The following is a 14,385-nucleotide window of genomic DNA, read 5'->3' as shown; positions in this document are numbered from 1 at the left end:
TCAAAGCCCTCCACCTAAAAAGTTAACTAAGCTGGATATTATGTTTAATTATATCTGTGTTTCTCGACTTCTGTCTAGAATGTACATATAGGGGGCCCATTTACTTAGCTCGAGTGAAGGAATAGAGGAAAAAAACTTTTAATTTCGAATAATTTTTTTGGCTACTTCGACCATCGAATGGGCTACTTTGACCTTCGACATCGACCTTCGACTTCGAATCGAACGATTCGAACTAAAAATCGTTCGACTATTCGATAGTCGAAGTACTGTCTATTTAAGAAAAAACTTCAACCCCCAGTTCGCCACCTAAAAGCTACTGAAGTCAATGTTAGCCTATGGGGAAGGTCCCCATAGGCTTTGCTAGCTTTTTTCGGTCGAACAAAAATAGTTCGATCGATGGATTAAAATCCTTCGAATCGAACGATTTGAAGGATTTAATCGTTCGATCAAATGATTTTTCGTTCGATCGAACGAATAGCGATAAATCCTTCGACTTCGATATTAAAAGTTGAAGAATTTAACTTCGGTATTAACCCTTGGTATTCAACCTTAAGTATATTTGCCCCATAATATCTAGTCAAACTTATAGGCTAATATTCAGTAATGTATGCTTTACAGTGGTATGCTAATCAGATGGAATATCCCTGAATGCATTGACTCTTATTTAAAAGATGGAAAGAGTCAGAAGAAGAAGGCAAATAATTCAAAAACGTTAAAAAAGAAAATGAAGGCCAATTGAAAAGTTGCGTATAATCAGCCATTTTAAACATACTAAAAGTTAACTTCAACATTAAGTTCTGGTCTGCTAATATTAAAAATGTTCTCCTAAACCCAAACTAATCAAATCAGATGTAATCTGAAATCTGAAACCAGATCCTGCTGGTTAATAACTTTGTAATAAACCTGAATGTTTGTGATTTCAAAAGCTGACCTTGAAGTATAAAGTGGGTGTTTTTGTCTCTTGCAAACATCTGTACAATTTGCCCATCATACAATGTTGTGGGCACTTTTTGATAATACACCAGAAATGTATCTATTTTAGTTCATGGTATTTAAATGTAAAACATCTCCAGGAGTCTTCTAATATATAAACTCCTGCAGAACAGTTTCACTAGTACTTTAATGAAATTAATTAGCATTATACTCCACCCATAAATAAATGTCAAATCAGTCATTGTTTTGCTAAACTGACCTCTAGACATTGTTGTGGTTCAGTGATGGTACATTTGTCCTGCTGGTATATCACTTCATAATCATGTGTACAGTAGAAGGATTTGCACTTGTCCTCCGGTGAAGGCATAGACTCGCCAGGCTAAAGTTTAGACAAATATTATTAAAATATTATATTTCTAGAAATCATTTTGACATCACCGCACAATATTCTCACTTTATATTATACCATTTAAAAACAGACATTTAAATGGAAAAGTGTAAATCTTTCAATGTTTAGTTTTACCTGTAGGAGTTTAGTTGTGTTGTCACTCATTGTAATTGAACATTCTGTTGCAATGCAGTTACAGCACTTTTCAGGTATAGCCTTGAATTGATATCCCTGTCGTAGAAATTAAACAATATTTAATTTTGAGTAGTCTAATAAAAAGTACAGATCAAATATGAAGTATCAGTAAAAGTTGCCTACAAGTGGGCAGTCACATGTTTTCTTCAGTGTGACGGGAACAAACTGGTCTTCGATTATATGACATTCATGTTGAATACAGGGCTCATCGGGTGATGTCCAGATATCCCCAGGCTAAAATAAAAGAATAATTTTGATAAAGGATGAATGGATATAAACTACTTTGTGTCTTGATAGATTTGAAGCCAAAAACGACTTCGATCCATACTGACTTGGATATCTTATATTTTTAGCTGGAAGTGCTAAAGTTTCTCCAGAATCCAAAGCAAACAAATGGAACAGGTTGCTTAATAACATTAATTTGCAATAAGAGAAGCTTATTTAATACTTACATCATATTCCAACTCTTGCCTCTATTACCATATTCAGGAAACAAACGTCAACCCTAAGTTGAATGTATTAAAATATTGCATACAGAGCCATACTTTTAGCCATGTTCATTTAACAGTTTTTTTTATATGCCTTGACTTATTTTTGAACATTTGGAAATGAGAGTATGGATAAAAATCAAGTACGAAGATGCTTTACCTTGATAACAATAGTTGTATTGTCCTCTGTCATTATGCATTCCACTTGCTCACATTTTCCACAACATTCACCCTCCACCTCTGTGTATTGGTGACCCTGTGGTGAGCAAATAAGGGGAATATTATACTTATATACATGTTGTTAGTATACTATATTATTGTTAGAAAATAAAGGCCTGGAAGTACAGAACTGACCTTGCTACAGTCTTCATTGCACTCAGTTGGCGTACACTTGACCTTATTTAGAGATGTTCTGGTGTCCTTTTCATCTGTGCACTCACAGCTATCACAGGAGCCTTTGGCCTTTGGAATAGTGGACCCAGGCTGAAATGTCAGAAAATGTATTTGTTTTCTTGAAAAATGGCTTTTGATTCATTCATTAGCTGTCTCTTTAAAGGAGAAGGAAAGCTACAGAGGCATTTTATTGCCAATAGATTAGCTGCAATAGTGCAAGCTAGAATGCTATATTTATTCTGTAGAATGTTTTACCATACCTGAGTAAAAAGCTCTAGAAACTCTCTGTTTGTTTAGGATAGGAGCTGCAGTATTAACATGGTGTGACATCACTTCCTGCCTGAGTCTCTCCCTGCTCTGGGCTCAGATTACAGTAGAGAAGGGAGGGGGAAGAGGAACAAACTGAGCATGCTCTTGCCCAGGGAAATGAGGTTTAAGCTGAAGGCAGGAAGTCGGATACAGAAGCCCATGTGTACACAATAGAAGGAAAGAAATGCTGTATTTCTTTTGACAGGGGACTCAGAGTAGCACAACTTTGGGGGTTTACTGGTATATTTAGATGGACCTTTCTGATAAGGCTTACTTAGTTTTAACCTTTCCTTCTCCTTTAACTAAAGCATGTTTCCCTTTTTCTTAGAGATTGTATTTAAAAAGCATTCTGGGAGGATTGCCAGCCCCAAAGATCACAAAAAGATTATTTTTTGCTAAAATGAGAATGGTTTTTCATGGTCCACATGACTCTCACTTTACTTTTTAAATTTAATGACATTTGCTCACCTTGTATGTAATGTCATCCACAACACAGACATCCATGGGTTCTGGAAGAAAATGATATACTATGATTTACTGATCTAATTCAAAAGAAAAGTAACATAGAAGTGTATATATATATATATATCTATATATATATATATATATATATATATATAGATATATATAGATATAATTTTTTATGTGGCTAGTTGATGAGATTATGGGGCAGATTTACTAAAAGGCGAATTTTTGCCAGCGAACGATATCAGTCAAACTTTGCGCCAGTTCGTCAGGCACAAATTCGTTACCAGTATGCTGGTTCACTAAAATGCAAAGTTACATCTCAGCAGCCGAATGCTGGTGAAATTTCGCTAGCGTTAATTCGTCAGCGCGACCATTTCATAGCGATCTTTATCTAGCATTCATTCATTACGCTTCCCCCTAAAATGAGCCCACCCTAAAATAAATGTGGCATGCCCCTCAAATGGTTGGGAAAAACCATTAACACAAAAATCTTTAATAGTTCAGACTTTTGAAGGCAATCCAGCTTTTTTACAAAATTTATGACTTTCCGGCATCACTGACATAAGATTGAGGAGAATGTAGCTTCATCTTATCAGTTCTCCTGGTCTAAGGTGACAAAGAAAACTCTGGTGAAAGAGGTAATGTTCTGTAAAATTCATACTTTTTAGCACTTTAGTGAATTTGAGTAAAAATCGTTCCCCATAGCTAAAAAGTCTGCCTGGCGATAGGGCGCCAAACTGTGCTAGCGACAGTCTCTTTGGCTAGCGAATTGTACTCTATGCCTGTTAGTAAATTGCCGATGTGCCTGCAAATGGGATTTCTGGTGAATTTTTGCTATCGATAGCCACTTCGCCCTTTAGTAAATCTGCCCCAAAGTCCTTTATTCAACTGATCCTGAGATTAAGGTCACTGTATTTTGAGATTTTGCCATCATTTATGTGAAATAAACAATTGCCAATATTTAAGACTGCTAAAAAAAAGAAACACTTACTGCAATCGAATGAAGGACAGCAATCTCCTTCCATTATGGTCGAAATTGCTTCAAACCCAAGGGGACAGCTCTTTACATCATTCAAGCAATTGCTAGGCTTGCACACTGTGAAAACAAAGAGAAAAACGAAAAAAATCTGAATAAATTACATATATATATATATATATATATATATATATATATATATATATATATATATATATATATATATATATAAATTATACATGCAAATTAGTTGTTATTTTCTTTTCACAATTAAGAAAACATTTTTGATCTTACTGCATTTGTACTTCTTGCAACACGGTTCACTTGGGTCAAACACTTCCTCAGGTACAAAACCATCTTTGTCACAGGTTTCCGTTTCAGGTTCACTACATGGCAGTGGCTCACATTTGGTAGAAAGAGGTGTTTTCTGACATGTGCATTTGTTGCAGCCACTAGTCCAGGAATCTCCAACCTGGTGCGTTTCATAGAGATACAAATTAGAACGTAACAATGGAAGTTGAATATATATATGAAGCATTTTTGCTGCGAATCATGCATGAGACGTTATCTAGATAATTAGATAAATTGATAAATACCGTATATACTGGAGTATAAGCCGAGTTTTTCAGCCCCCAAAATATGCTGAAAAACTCTACCTGGGCTTATACTCAGGTCAAGCGCAAAAGCGGTCGCTGGCGTCTAAGAATAGCGCCGGCATCGAAGAATAGTCACCGGCGCCTAAGAATAGTTGCCGGCGTCCAAGAATAGTCTCCAAGAATGGTCGGCGGCATCCAAAAACGAGACGAGGGAAGCTCCAATGGGAGCAGAAACCCTCAATTTTTTGATTGAAACTTACCAGAAGCTGCTGCATTTCTCACCCTCGGCTTATACTCAAGTCAATAAGCTTTCCCAGTTTTTGGAGGTAAAATTAGGTACCTCGGCTTTATATTCTGCTCATTGTTTTAATTTTAAAACATCCATATTTTCCTTTTTCAAGCACTAATTTGAAATGTGAGCTATGCAACAGGGCAATTTGTTCCCAACCTTTAAACAAACAAATATCTCGTCTATCCAAGCAGCAGCTTTATTAACAGTGGGTTATTGAACTGGTACATTTTTACATTTTATCAGTGAAGTGACTGGAAGGGGCAGATTTATCAAGGGTCGAAATGAGAAATCGAATTTTAAAATTCGATTTTCAAGCTATTTTCAGTGTACTTCGACTATCGACTAGCCAAAAATTGAATTTGAAAAAAATCTGACTATACGAATATCGAAATGTATCAGGTGCTGTCTCTTTAATACTAGGCCATCTAAAACCTGCCAAATTGCTGTTTTAGCCTATGGGGACCTCCTAGAACCTATTTGGTGTCATTTGGTGGATTTTGAAAATTTTAGTTTCTTGGGGCAATTTCTTTGATTCGAATTCGCTCGAATGCGGTAAAACTTCCATTCGAACGATTCGAATGCAGCCTATTCACCCGAAGTTAAAAACAGCAATTTTTTTTAATAAAACTCCCATCACCTCGAAATTTGACCCTTGATAAATCTCCCCCGAGGTGTTAAAGGGAAACTAAATTCCTATTCTTGTTTAGTGCCAGACACAACAAAATCCATTTTAATTAAAACAACAGACACAAAGTATGTTTAGAACAAGCCCTTTTCATTAAGCTTATGTTGAAATGGGGCATATAGTGTCCCTTTAATTCCAACACCTGTACTGGCTTTGTAGCCTGAGTCAACACTGCTGTTCTCAACACCTGCTCTGTATCATAGAGCATTCTGGGAGAGATGCACAGGCAGATTCGGGGAGATTAGTCACCCAGCGACAAATCTCCTCTTCTTCGGGGCGACTAATCTCTCTGAACTGCCTTCCCGCCGGCTGTAATGAAAATTGGCAGCGGGATGGCACTCGGAGTGCTTTGTTTTCCAAAGTCGTCCGAAGTTTCCTCGTGAGGCAAGTACAGGCGACTTCAGAAAACGAATCACTCTGAGTGCCATCCTGCCAGCGATTTACATTCTAGCCGGCGGGAAGGCAGTTCGGGGAGATTAGTCGCCCAGAAGAAGAGGAGATTTGTCGACTAATCTTCCAGAATCTGCCCTTAGGGGCAAATTCACTAAAGGATGAAGCGCCTAACGCTAGCGTTAATTCATTAATTAGACGATTCACTAACGGATGCTGGCGTAAATTCGCTAGTGTTACTTCGCACCCTTACGCCTGGCGAATTTGCGCAAAGGACGTAATGACGCAAATTCACTGACGCGCAAATTTTTCTGAACGCTACCTTTTACGCCAGACTTCCTTCACCACCTCAGACCAGCCGAAGTGCAATAGAGTAGATAGGGATTGCTTCAAAAAAAGTAAAAAAAATTTCAAAGTCCCAAAAAACGCTGGCGTTTTTTCTTTTTTTATGAGTGATAGGCTGAAAAAGATCAAACACATTTTTGGGGCTCCCCTCCTTCCCCCCTACATTTCCTAACTCATGGCAACTTAACTATACATTGGGCACATGTGTAGGGCAAAATAAAAAATTTATTTGCTGTTTTGAAGGTTTCCCAGGCTTGTGTAGTGATGGATGGATATACCTCCATTGTAACTTCTATTTGGCGCCGTATGCAAATTAAGCATCGCTAGCGTAACTTCGCTTTGCTTGGCGAATTAATGCTAGCACAACTTCGCAACCTTACGCTTCCCCTGAGCGCAACTTCGAATTTTAGTGAATTTGCGTAACGCTGGCGAAAATACGCCCAGCGAAGTGCGGCGAATCGGACGCTTGTGCATCTACGAATCTTAGTGAATTTGCCCCTTAGAGTTTATCTGGTTATTATGCCAAGAATATATTTATATACATCTAAAACTTATTTTAGAATTTAAATTTGACTCACATTCATTGGGGTTCCATCGGGTCCGGGGCAAACTACAAAAGAAAATGTTAACAGTCTTTTCAGTCTGAAATGTAAGAACTGCACAGACATTTTACGTGGTTTTTATTATATTTTTCTTTCTAATTACACACGCGGACACCGTAAAAGATGCTCCCATGGATGTTAATGATAGATGATAAATGATCATTTCAACCTACCTTCACATTTTTGTGGAACACAGATGCCACTGAAAGAGTTGTAGAGGACCGTTCCTTTTGGACAATAGCAGCCTTCAGTCTCATAATCACTGACCTTGTTTATATCACTTTAATGAATTAAAGACACATCATTTTAAACAAAGGTTTACATCAAATGCATCAAGTAAAGGGAAATTGTTCATTTTAGAACATTGAAATGATTACACTAAACATAATGATTTTAGAAGGAATAGAATGCAACAATAATAATGGTGTGAAAATGTTAGTACTCAATTTTTGACAAAACTTACTTGAGTTGATAACTTACTTCTGTTCACAAGTGGTTGGATGGACTGGGCCACAAGCATTATAGACCTTTTCGGCAGGACAATCGTATGCTGTGTGACAAGACAAAACAGAGGTTTCTATTGTGATTATGTGCTATGACTGTGCACAATAGTGTTTGTTAACTTTGTTTTCACTCCCTTAGATCATGAAATGAGTACAGATATATGAAAATATTGGTGAACCAGTCATTCAACCACAGTTTCAAGAATATCTAGGACAGCCAGTGTTTGACTAGGCTGGTGGGACACCGGGAAAAAACCCGATGGGCCTCGGGCCCCACCGGCCAGATCAGGTCTTTTTACTGAAGCCAGAAGTGGCTTTCGATTTCCAACCCTGGCCCCCTGCACAGCAGAACGAATATGAAGGTAGGGCGGGGAGGCGGGTGGGTTGCGGCTCAGGGAGGAGGGGTCAGAGGGAGCTTTGCGCCTGGGGTGGACGGCAGGGCCGGGCTGGCCGGGTGCCCCAGGCAACCTGGTCAGCCGCATTGCCTACAGGAGCACACGCATGCGCACTGACCCATCACATCACCCCCTGACCTCGTGTAGCCATGCATATTTGTGCAAACAGGAGCAAAAAGCCAGACTCAGAAGACCGGACTGGGGTAGGCAGCAGTGAAAGGTACGTGGTTGGTGCCCCCAAGCTTTGCACCCCAGGCACGTGCCTACTCTGCCTACCCCTAGTTACAGCTCTGGTGGGTCCTAGGTGAAAGGCCCTGAGGCAATAGCCCCAGTGGGCCCCGGGCCCCCAATTCTGACTCTGAGAACAGCAAATACATATTCACAATTTCACACCAATTCCCACCCTAACTGACTTCGTTGGCAAGCCACCCCCTAGTTTTTATTACTTTAAGGGGCAGATTTATCAAAGGTCGAATGAATTTTCGAATTAAAAAACTTCGATTTTCAAAGTAATTTTTGGGTACTTCAACCATCGAATAGGCCAAATTTGACTTCAACTTTGATTCGACTTGAAAAACCTTCGAAAATTCAACCACTCAAAAATCGAAGTACTGTCTCTTTAAAAAACTTCGACTTCGACACTTCGCCACCTTAAACCTGCCGAATTGCTGTTTAGCCTATGGGGGACCTCTTAGAACCTATCTGAGGCTTTTGGGCAAGTTTTGAGCAGTCAAAGGTTTTTTTTGAAAAATCCTTCGAATCGTTTGATTCAAAGGGTTAAATCGTTCGATCGTACTTTGATCGAATACGGCCATTTTCGCTGGAAAAAATACTTTGACTATCGAATTTCAAATTTTTTTTTCTTCTAAATTCGATCCTTGATAAATATGCCTCATGATCTGGCTCTTAAGTATCAAAGTAAAAAAAAAAAATGCTTCTGTTGTACTTAAAGAACTGCTTTTCACACACAGGTTTTGGTTGCTTCCATCCTCTATGTAACTTACGGCAACGGCCATGTGTCTTTTCCCTCCAGTCAACGCACACTCCATTGGAAATACACAGGGAAGCATAGACCTCTAAACTGGCACATTCCACAGAATGATTTCGAACCCGACAGGCATCATAGACACAGCCTTCATGGTAAGGCGTTGGAGGAATGACGTTGTGGCATTCAGCAAAGACCCTAATTTATAGCAAAAAATATTGAATAATATTCAATTTTGCAAAGTAATTTACTTAATTATTATAAGTCTGGCATCCATGCTAAACAGAGATCTTTTTTATTGTATTATGTATCATCTATGTATATTATATAGTGAATAAAGTACTCCCCCTCAGGGGCGTAACTACAGATGAAGCCACTTGGATTTGTGAGATAAATGCGTCATGACTCATGGTTAATTGAAGAAACTGCGTTATCTAAAGTCATCTTAACTCATTTAATGCATTTAACCTTTCCATTAGCATACCAAAGCACCATTGTGAACAATGGTGAATGCTTTAATTAGATGGGATGTTGTGACGCAGTTTTCTGTGTTAAATGAGATAAATGGGATATCTGTGTTTAGTTATTCTGTGTCAAACAGACAAACCAAAGTGGCTGCATCTGTATAGAGGAAGCAGACCCTGCGCCTGCAGGGGGGCCCAGGAGGTATAGGGGCCCCACAAGGCCCTAATTCATATACAGTTTCAATAAATATTGGTAAAACAAGTCAACTGCTAAAAATTTTGGGGGCCTGAAAATAATTTGCTGTGGGGCCCAGTAATATCTAGTTACGCCACTGCGCCCCCTTGTAAAATATAAGGATATTATAAGTTACCAAGGAGTTTCATGACCATATAAAACTATGAGGCCGAAGGCCGAGTGTTTTTATACAGGTCATGGAACTCCGAGTTAACTTCTAATATCCTCATATTTTGCAACTGGGGTACTTTATTTATTATAATACACCAATTTTAGTGAGTCATGGGACAGAAATGACATCAGAACTCACCGTTTTTAACTGACGACATCAGAACTCACCGTTTATAAGGATATAATTTACAAGATATTCATGGCTTTTGTGTATTATAAATGTATATGTACAGCAACGGGTATCTTTAATTACTACATCAGGTTAGCTAACCCTTAGTAATACTACTTACTCGCTCAAGATGACATCACAGAGAGAAGAAGGAGGACAGGTGGTGGTTGGCACTGGAGGAGCCTTACTTGGTGGAACTGTTGGTGGTGGGATGTTGCAGTATGGTTTCTCAGGCACTTTCACTTTCCAGTGATTAGCCATTTGGCTGCAGTCTTGCACAACCTTTCCATCTGGCAGTCTACATTCGTCACTACGGTTGTTGGAGCAGACACCTGGACGGGGACAATTGAATTGCAACCATTATCAGAATGAAAACAAGACTATGGGGCAAATTCCCTAAAGAGCAAATTGTCGCCAGCGACTGCCTCTCACACATTGCACCACTTTGCCAGGCGCAAATTCACTACCATTATCCTAATTTACAAAGTTGCGTCCTGGGCGCCGAATGCTATCGACTTTTCACCAGAGTTATTTTGGCTGTTCAAGTATTTCACACCGAAGATTCGCTAGCATTCATTTGTGCCTAGAGAAAATTCGCTAGTGATCTTGCGCTTAGGTCAATTTGCATACGGCGGATAATTTAAAGTTGTTTGTGGGTCTTTATTATCAATGTTGGTGCAAATGCTTGAAGTTACCACTTTTTATTACAAAGGGAACCTTAATAAAGACAAGAAAATCGATATAATGCCCTTACACATGAGCCCACTGTAAAATGAATGTTCCATATGTTATGTTTTAGGTTACCCAAAAAAAAGTTTGGTAGGACTTTTGCTGGCAATGCCGCTTAAAAAAAAAGAAAAGGCGCCGGCGTTTTTTCAACTTTAATGCATTTTTGGCTCACAGGATATGATGTAAGTGACAGAAGATTGAGATTTTGTTTAGCAGCGAAGTCAAATCTGGCAAAAGAAGTAACGTTTAGTAAAATCCGCACTTTACAGAATTTGCGACCATTGCCAGAGTGAAAAGTCGCCTGGGGATGGAGTGTGAACGAATGCTAACGGCGGTCTCTTTCGCTAGTGAATTGTCATCTGCGCCTGTTAGTGAATCGGTGAAGTCCCTGAGGATGTGATTTCTGGCAAAAGTCGCTAGCGTTAGCCACTTCGCCCCAATGTATTTTCAAATGGGAACTAAAAATTGGCTTCAAAACTGGTAATATGGTTTAATTTTCTCATTTCTAGGCAACAAACAATATGTATACATAAATATATATATATATAAATACAGAAAGCATGTATGTATACAGGCCCGGATTTGTGGCAAGGCCACATAGGCCCGGGCCTAGGGCGGCGAAATTTTTGGGGCGGCACGTCGCCCAGCCGCATCTTTGAAGCACTGGGGACTTAACGCTCCCCATCGCTTCTGCCTCAGCGAGCACCACAGCTGGCGCTAGGACCGGAAGCAGCAAGGGTATGGATCGTGCAGCCTTGGGGTGCCGCTTCGTTAAATCCGGCCCTGTATGTATAAATATTTTAGAGCACATTTTACAAACTAATCATTGCAGACAATAGATTTGACTATCTTACCACATTGGCCTTCTGTATTGTAACCAAACTTGCTGTACGGAAGATTAACCACAAAGTTCATTCCGCTAAATGAGATATAAGCACCGATTTCAGGGATTTCCACAATCATTTTTATACCAGCGCTGGTAACAGTAATTCCATCGGTGGTGAAGCCGGGCGTTGTCCAGGCTTTATTGAACCGGATCTGTTGGCAAAAGACAGATTTCAATTTGTATTTATGGCTTCTATTTCTGATAAAATAAAAACATAAAAAAATAACATAGGACAATATTTATTAGCCATGTGCCAGATGTTACATAATATTTATTGGACTCTAATTTCCCCAGATTTTGCTATATGCATATATACTGGAACTGTGTCAGAACCCAGAACTATACTTCTATACTATGCTCCCTATGGTTCTTAAAGGGATACTGTCATGGGAAAAATGTTTTTTTTTTTTCCAAAACACATCAGTTAATAGTGCTGCTCCAGCAGAATTCTGCACTGAAATCCATTTCTCAAAAGAGCAAACTGATTTTTTTATATTTAATTTTGAAATCTGACATGAGGCTAGACATATTGTCAGTTTCCCAGCTGCCCCAAAACATATGACTCTCATAAACTTCAGTCACTCTTTACTGCTGTACTGCAAGTTGGAGTGATATCATCCCCCTCCCCCAGCAGCCAAACAACAGAACAATGGGAAGGTAACCAGATAGCAGCTCCCTAACACAAGATAACAGCTGCCTGGTAGATCTAAGAAGAGCACTCAATAGTAAAATCCAGGTCCCACTGAGACACATTCAGTTACATTGAGTAGGAGAAACAACAGCCTGCCAGAAAGCAGTTCCATCCTAAAGTGATGGCTCTTTCTGAAATCACATGACCAGGAAAAATGACCTGAGATGCACCTATACACCAATATTACAACTTTAAAAAATACACTTGCTGGTTCAAAAATTAAATTTTATATGTAGAGTGAATTTTTTGCAATATAAACAGTATAAATAAAAAATACATTATAAAAATCATGACAGAATCCCTTTAAATATCGGTGGTCCTACCCAGCTGATTATATAATAAATCCAAATAAACCAGTATTATTGATTTGGCTAATATTCATACTTTTTACAATTTTTACAATACTTCATATTTTGGTAAAAATATATATATATGAAAAGTAAAGGAATGTAAACACCTACCCTATTTCTCATATTTCCTTCAAACATCATACGTGTAAGCAACACCTCGTTGTTTTTGTAGTATGCCATAATAGACTGTGGACAGGACAAGCCATCTAAAGCATCACAGAAATAGTTATCGACCAGGACACGGAAATTATCGTATTTTGGTGTGATTTGTTGCACAAGGACATAGGTGCAGTTTTCTAGGAATGTGTAGTAGATTCCATCAAAGGTGATATAATGAGGGTCTCCCCACCCACTGCAGACACCTGTAAGAGATATTTTCAAAAAGGTAAGAATTTCTAGAATGATAATTTAAATGATTGCTCTTTGAAGAGGAATATGTGCCCTATTTGATTTGCAGCCGTGAATAAATTCCCCAGCAAAAATTCACCCGTAAAAAATATGAATTTCGAGCTAATTTGATTTTCAAGCTATTTTTTAGTAGGGATGCACCAAAATCCACTATTTTGGGGGCAGCAAAACTTTGCATATGCAAATTAGGATTCAGATTCGGTTCAGTATTCGGCCGAATCTTTCACCAAGGATTCGGAAATTTGGCCAAATACTTAACTGAATCCGAATCTTAATTTATTTATGCAAAGTTTTACTGACCCTAATTTGCATATGCAAATTAAGGTCAGTAAAAATGATTTTTTTTTTGTGATGAAAAGTCAAATGATTTGCCTACCCGCCCCTAATTTACATATGCAAATTAGGATTCAGATTCAGTTCGGCCAGGCACAAGTATTCGCCGAATCCAAATCTGGCTGAATAAGGCCGAATCGTGGCTGAATCCTTAACCAAATCCTGGATTCCCTAATTTTTATTGTACTTTTGCTATGAAATTATCCAAAATTCGATTTGAATTTGAAAAAAGTTTGACTATTTGAATATCGAAATTTATCATGTACTGTCTCTTTAAAACTTCAACTTCGATCATTCACCATCTAAAACCTGCTGAATTGCTGTTTTTTTTTGAAAATATTTTGAATCAAATTCGTTGGAATACGATGTTACTTCGATTTCAGCGACAGAAACTTTGATTTTTTTTTTAATAAGTTTCAGTTGGTCTATTTTTCTTTGAATTTCAAATTATGGGAGTTCAAAAAAACTCCCATTACATCGATATTCGGCCCTTGATAAGGGGCAGATTTATCAAGTGTCAAATTAAAAATTCAAATTTTTAAATTCTAATTTTGAGTATATTTTAGTGTAATTCGATTAGGGAATAGTCCAAATTTATTCGAATTTAAAATAAATTTGAATTTTGAAATGTATCATGTGCATCCAAATTTGACTATTTGCCATCTAAAACCTGTCGAATTGGTGTTTTAGCCAATGGGGGACCTCCTGCAATCAATATGGAGTAATTTGGTGGACTTTTGAAAAAAAATACTTTTTTTAAAATTCAACTTTGCAGCTCGATCCTATTCGCCTGTTTTTAAAAATTCTATTTTTTTTTTAATAAATTTCGATTGATCAAATTTTTTTTCGAATTCCGAGTTTATGGGAGTCGATGGGAGTTTTTAGAGACTCCCATAAACTCGGAATTCAAACCTTGATAAATCTGCCCCTAAATGTATCCTTCTCCTGATGCTTACACTACATTCTGCTTTGTTATTGTGTGGGAGAATTGTTAAACCTCAATTAT

At 38.2% G+C, this 14,385-nt stretch overlaps 1 protein-coding gene across 1 annotated transcript in view; it reads right to left on the bottom strand.

Moving 5' to 3' along the window:
• The window catches only part of LOC108714919 (mucin-5B-like), an 81,754-nt gene that overhangs the window by 30,221 nt on the left and 37,148 nt on the right, over window positions 1-14,385 (bottom strand). Inside the window, exons 35-49 of the mRNA XM_041561906.1 lie at window positions 12,750-13,000; window positions 11,566-11,749; window positions 10,104-10,314; window positions 8,963-9,141; window positions 7,541-7,610; window positions 7,234-7,340; window positions 7,037-7,068; window positions 4,445-4,622; window positions 4,166-4,270; window positions 3,175-3,215; window positions 2,359-2,487; window positions 2,165-2,260; window positions 1,640-1,750; window positions 1,457-1,552; window positions 1,193-1,312 (exon numbers count right to left, since the gene is read on the bottom strand). Coding sequence (XP_041417840.1) covers window positions 1,193-1,312; window positions 1,457-1,552; window positions 1,640-1,750; window positions 2,165-2,260; window positions 2,359-2,487; window positions 3,175-3,215; window positions 4,166-4,270; window positions 4,445-4,622; window positions 7,037-7,068; window positions 7,234-7,340; window positions 7,541-7,610; window positions 8,963-9,141; window positions 10,104-10,314; window positions 11,566-11,749; window positions 12,750-13,000 — 1,910 coding nt within the window. The remainder of the gene's footprint in view (window positions 1-1,192; window positions 1,313-1,456; window positions 1,553-1,639; window positions 1,751-2,164; window positions 2,261-2,358; window positions 2,488-3,174; window positions 3,216-4,165; window positions 4,271-4,444; window positions 4,623-7,036; window positions 7,069-7,233; window positions 7,341-7,540; window positions 7,611-8,962; window positions 9,142-10,103; window positions 10,315-11,565; window positions 11,750-12,749; window positions 13,001-14,385) is intronic.

This window comes from Xenopus laevis, chromosome 4S (genome assembly GCF_017654675.1).
Source record: "Xenopus laevis strain J_2021 chromosome 4S, Xenopus_laevis_v10.1, whole genome shotgun sequence".
In the NCBI taxonomy this organism is placed as follows: domain Eukaryota; kingdom Metazoa; phylum Chordata; class Amphibia; order Anura; family Pipidae; genus Xenopus; species Xenopus laevis.
Note: the sequence above shows the minus strand (reverse complement) of the source record. Positions and strands in the feature narration are given on the sequence as shown.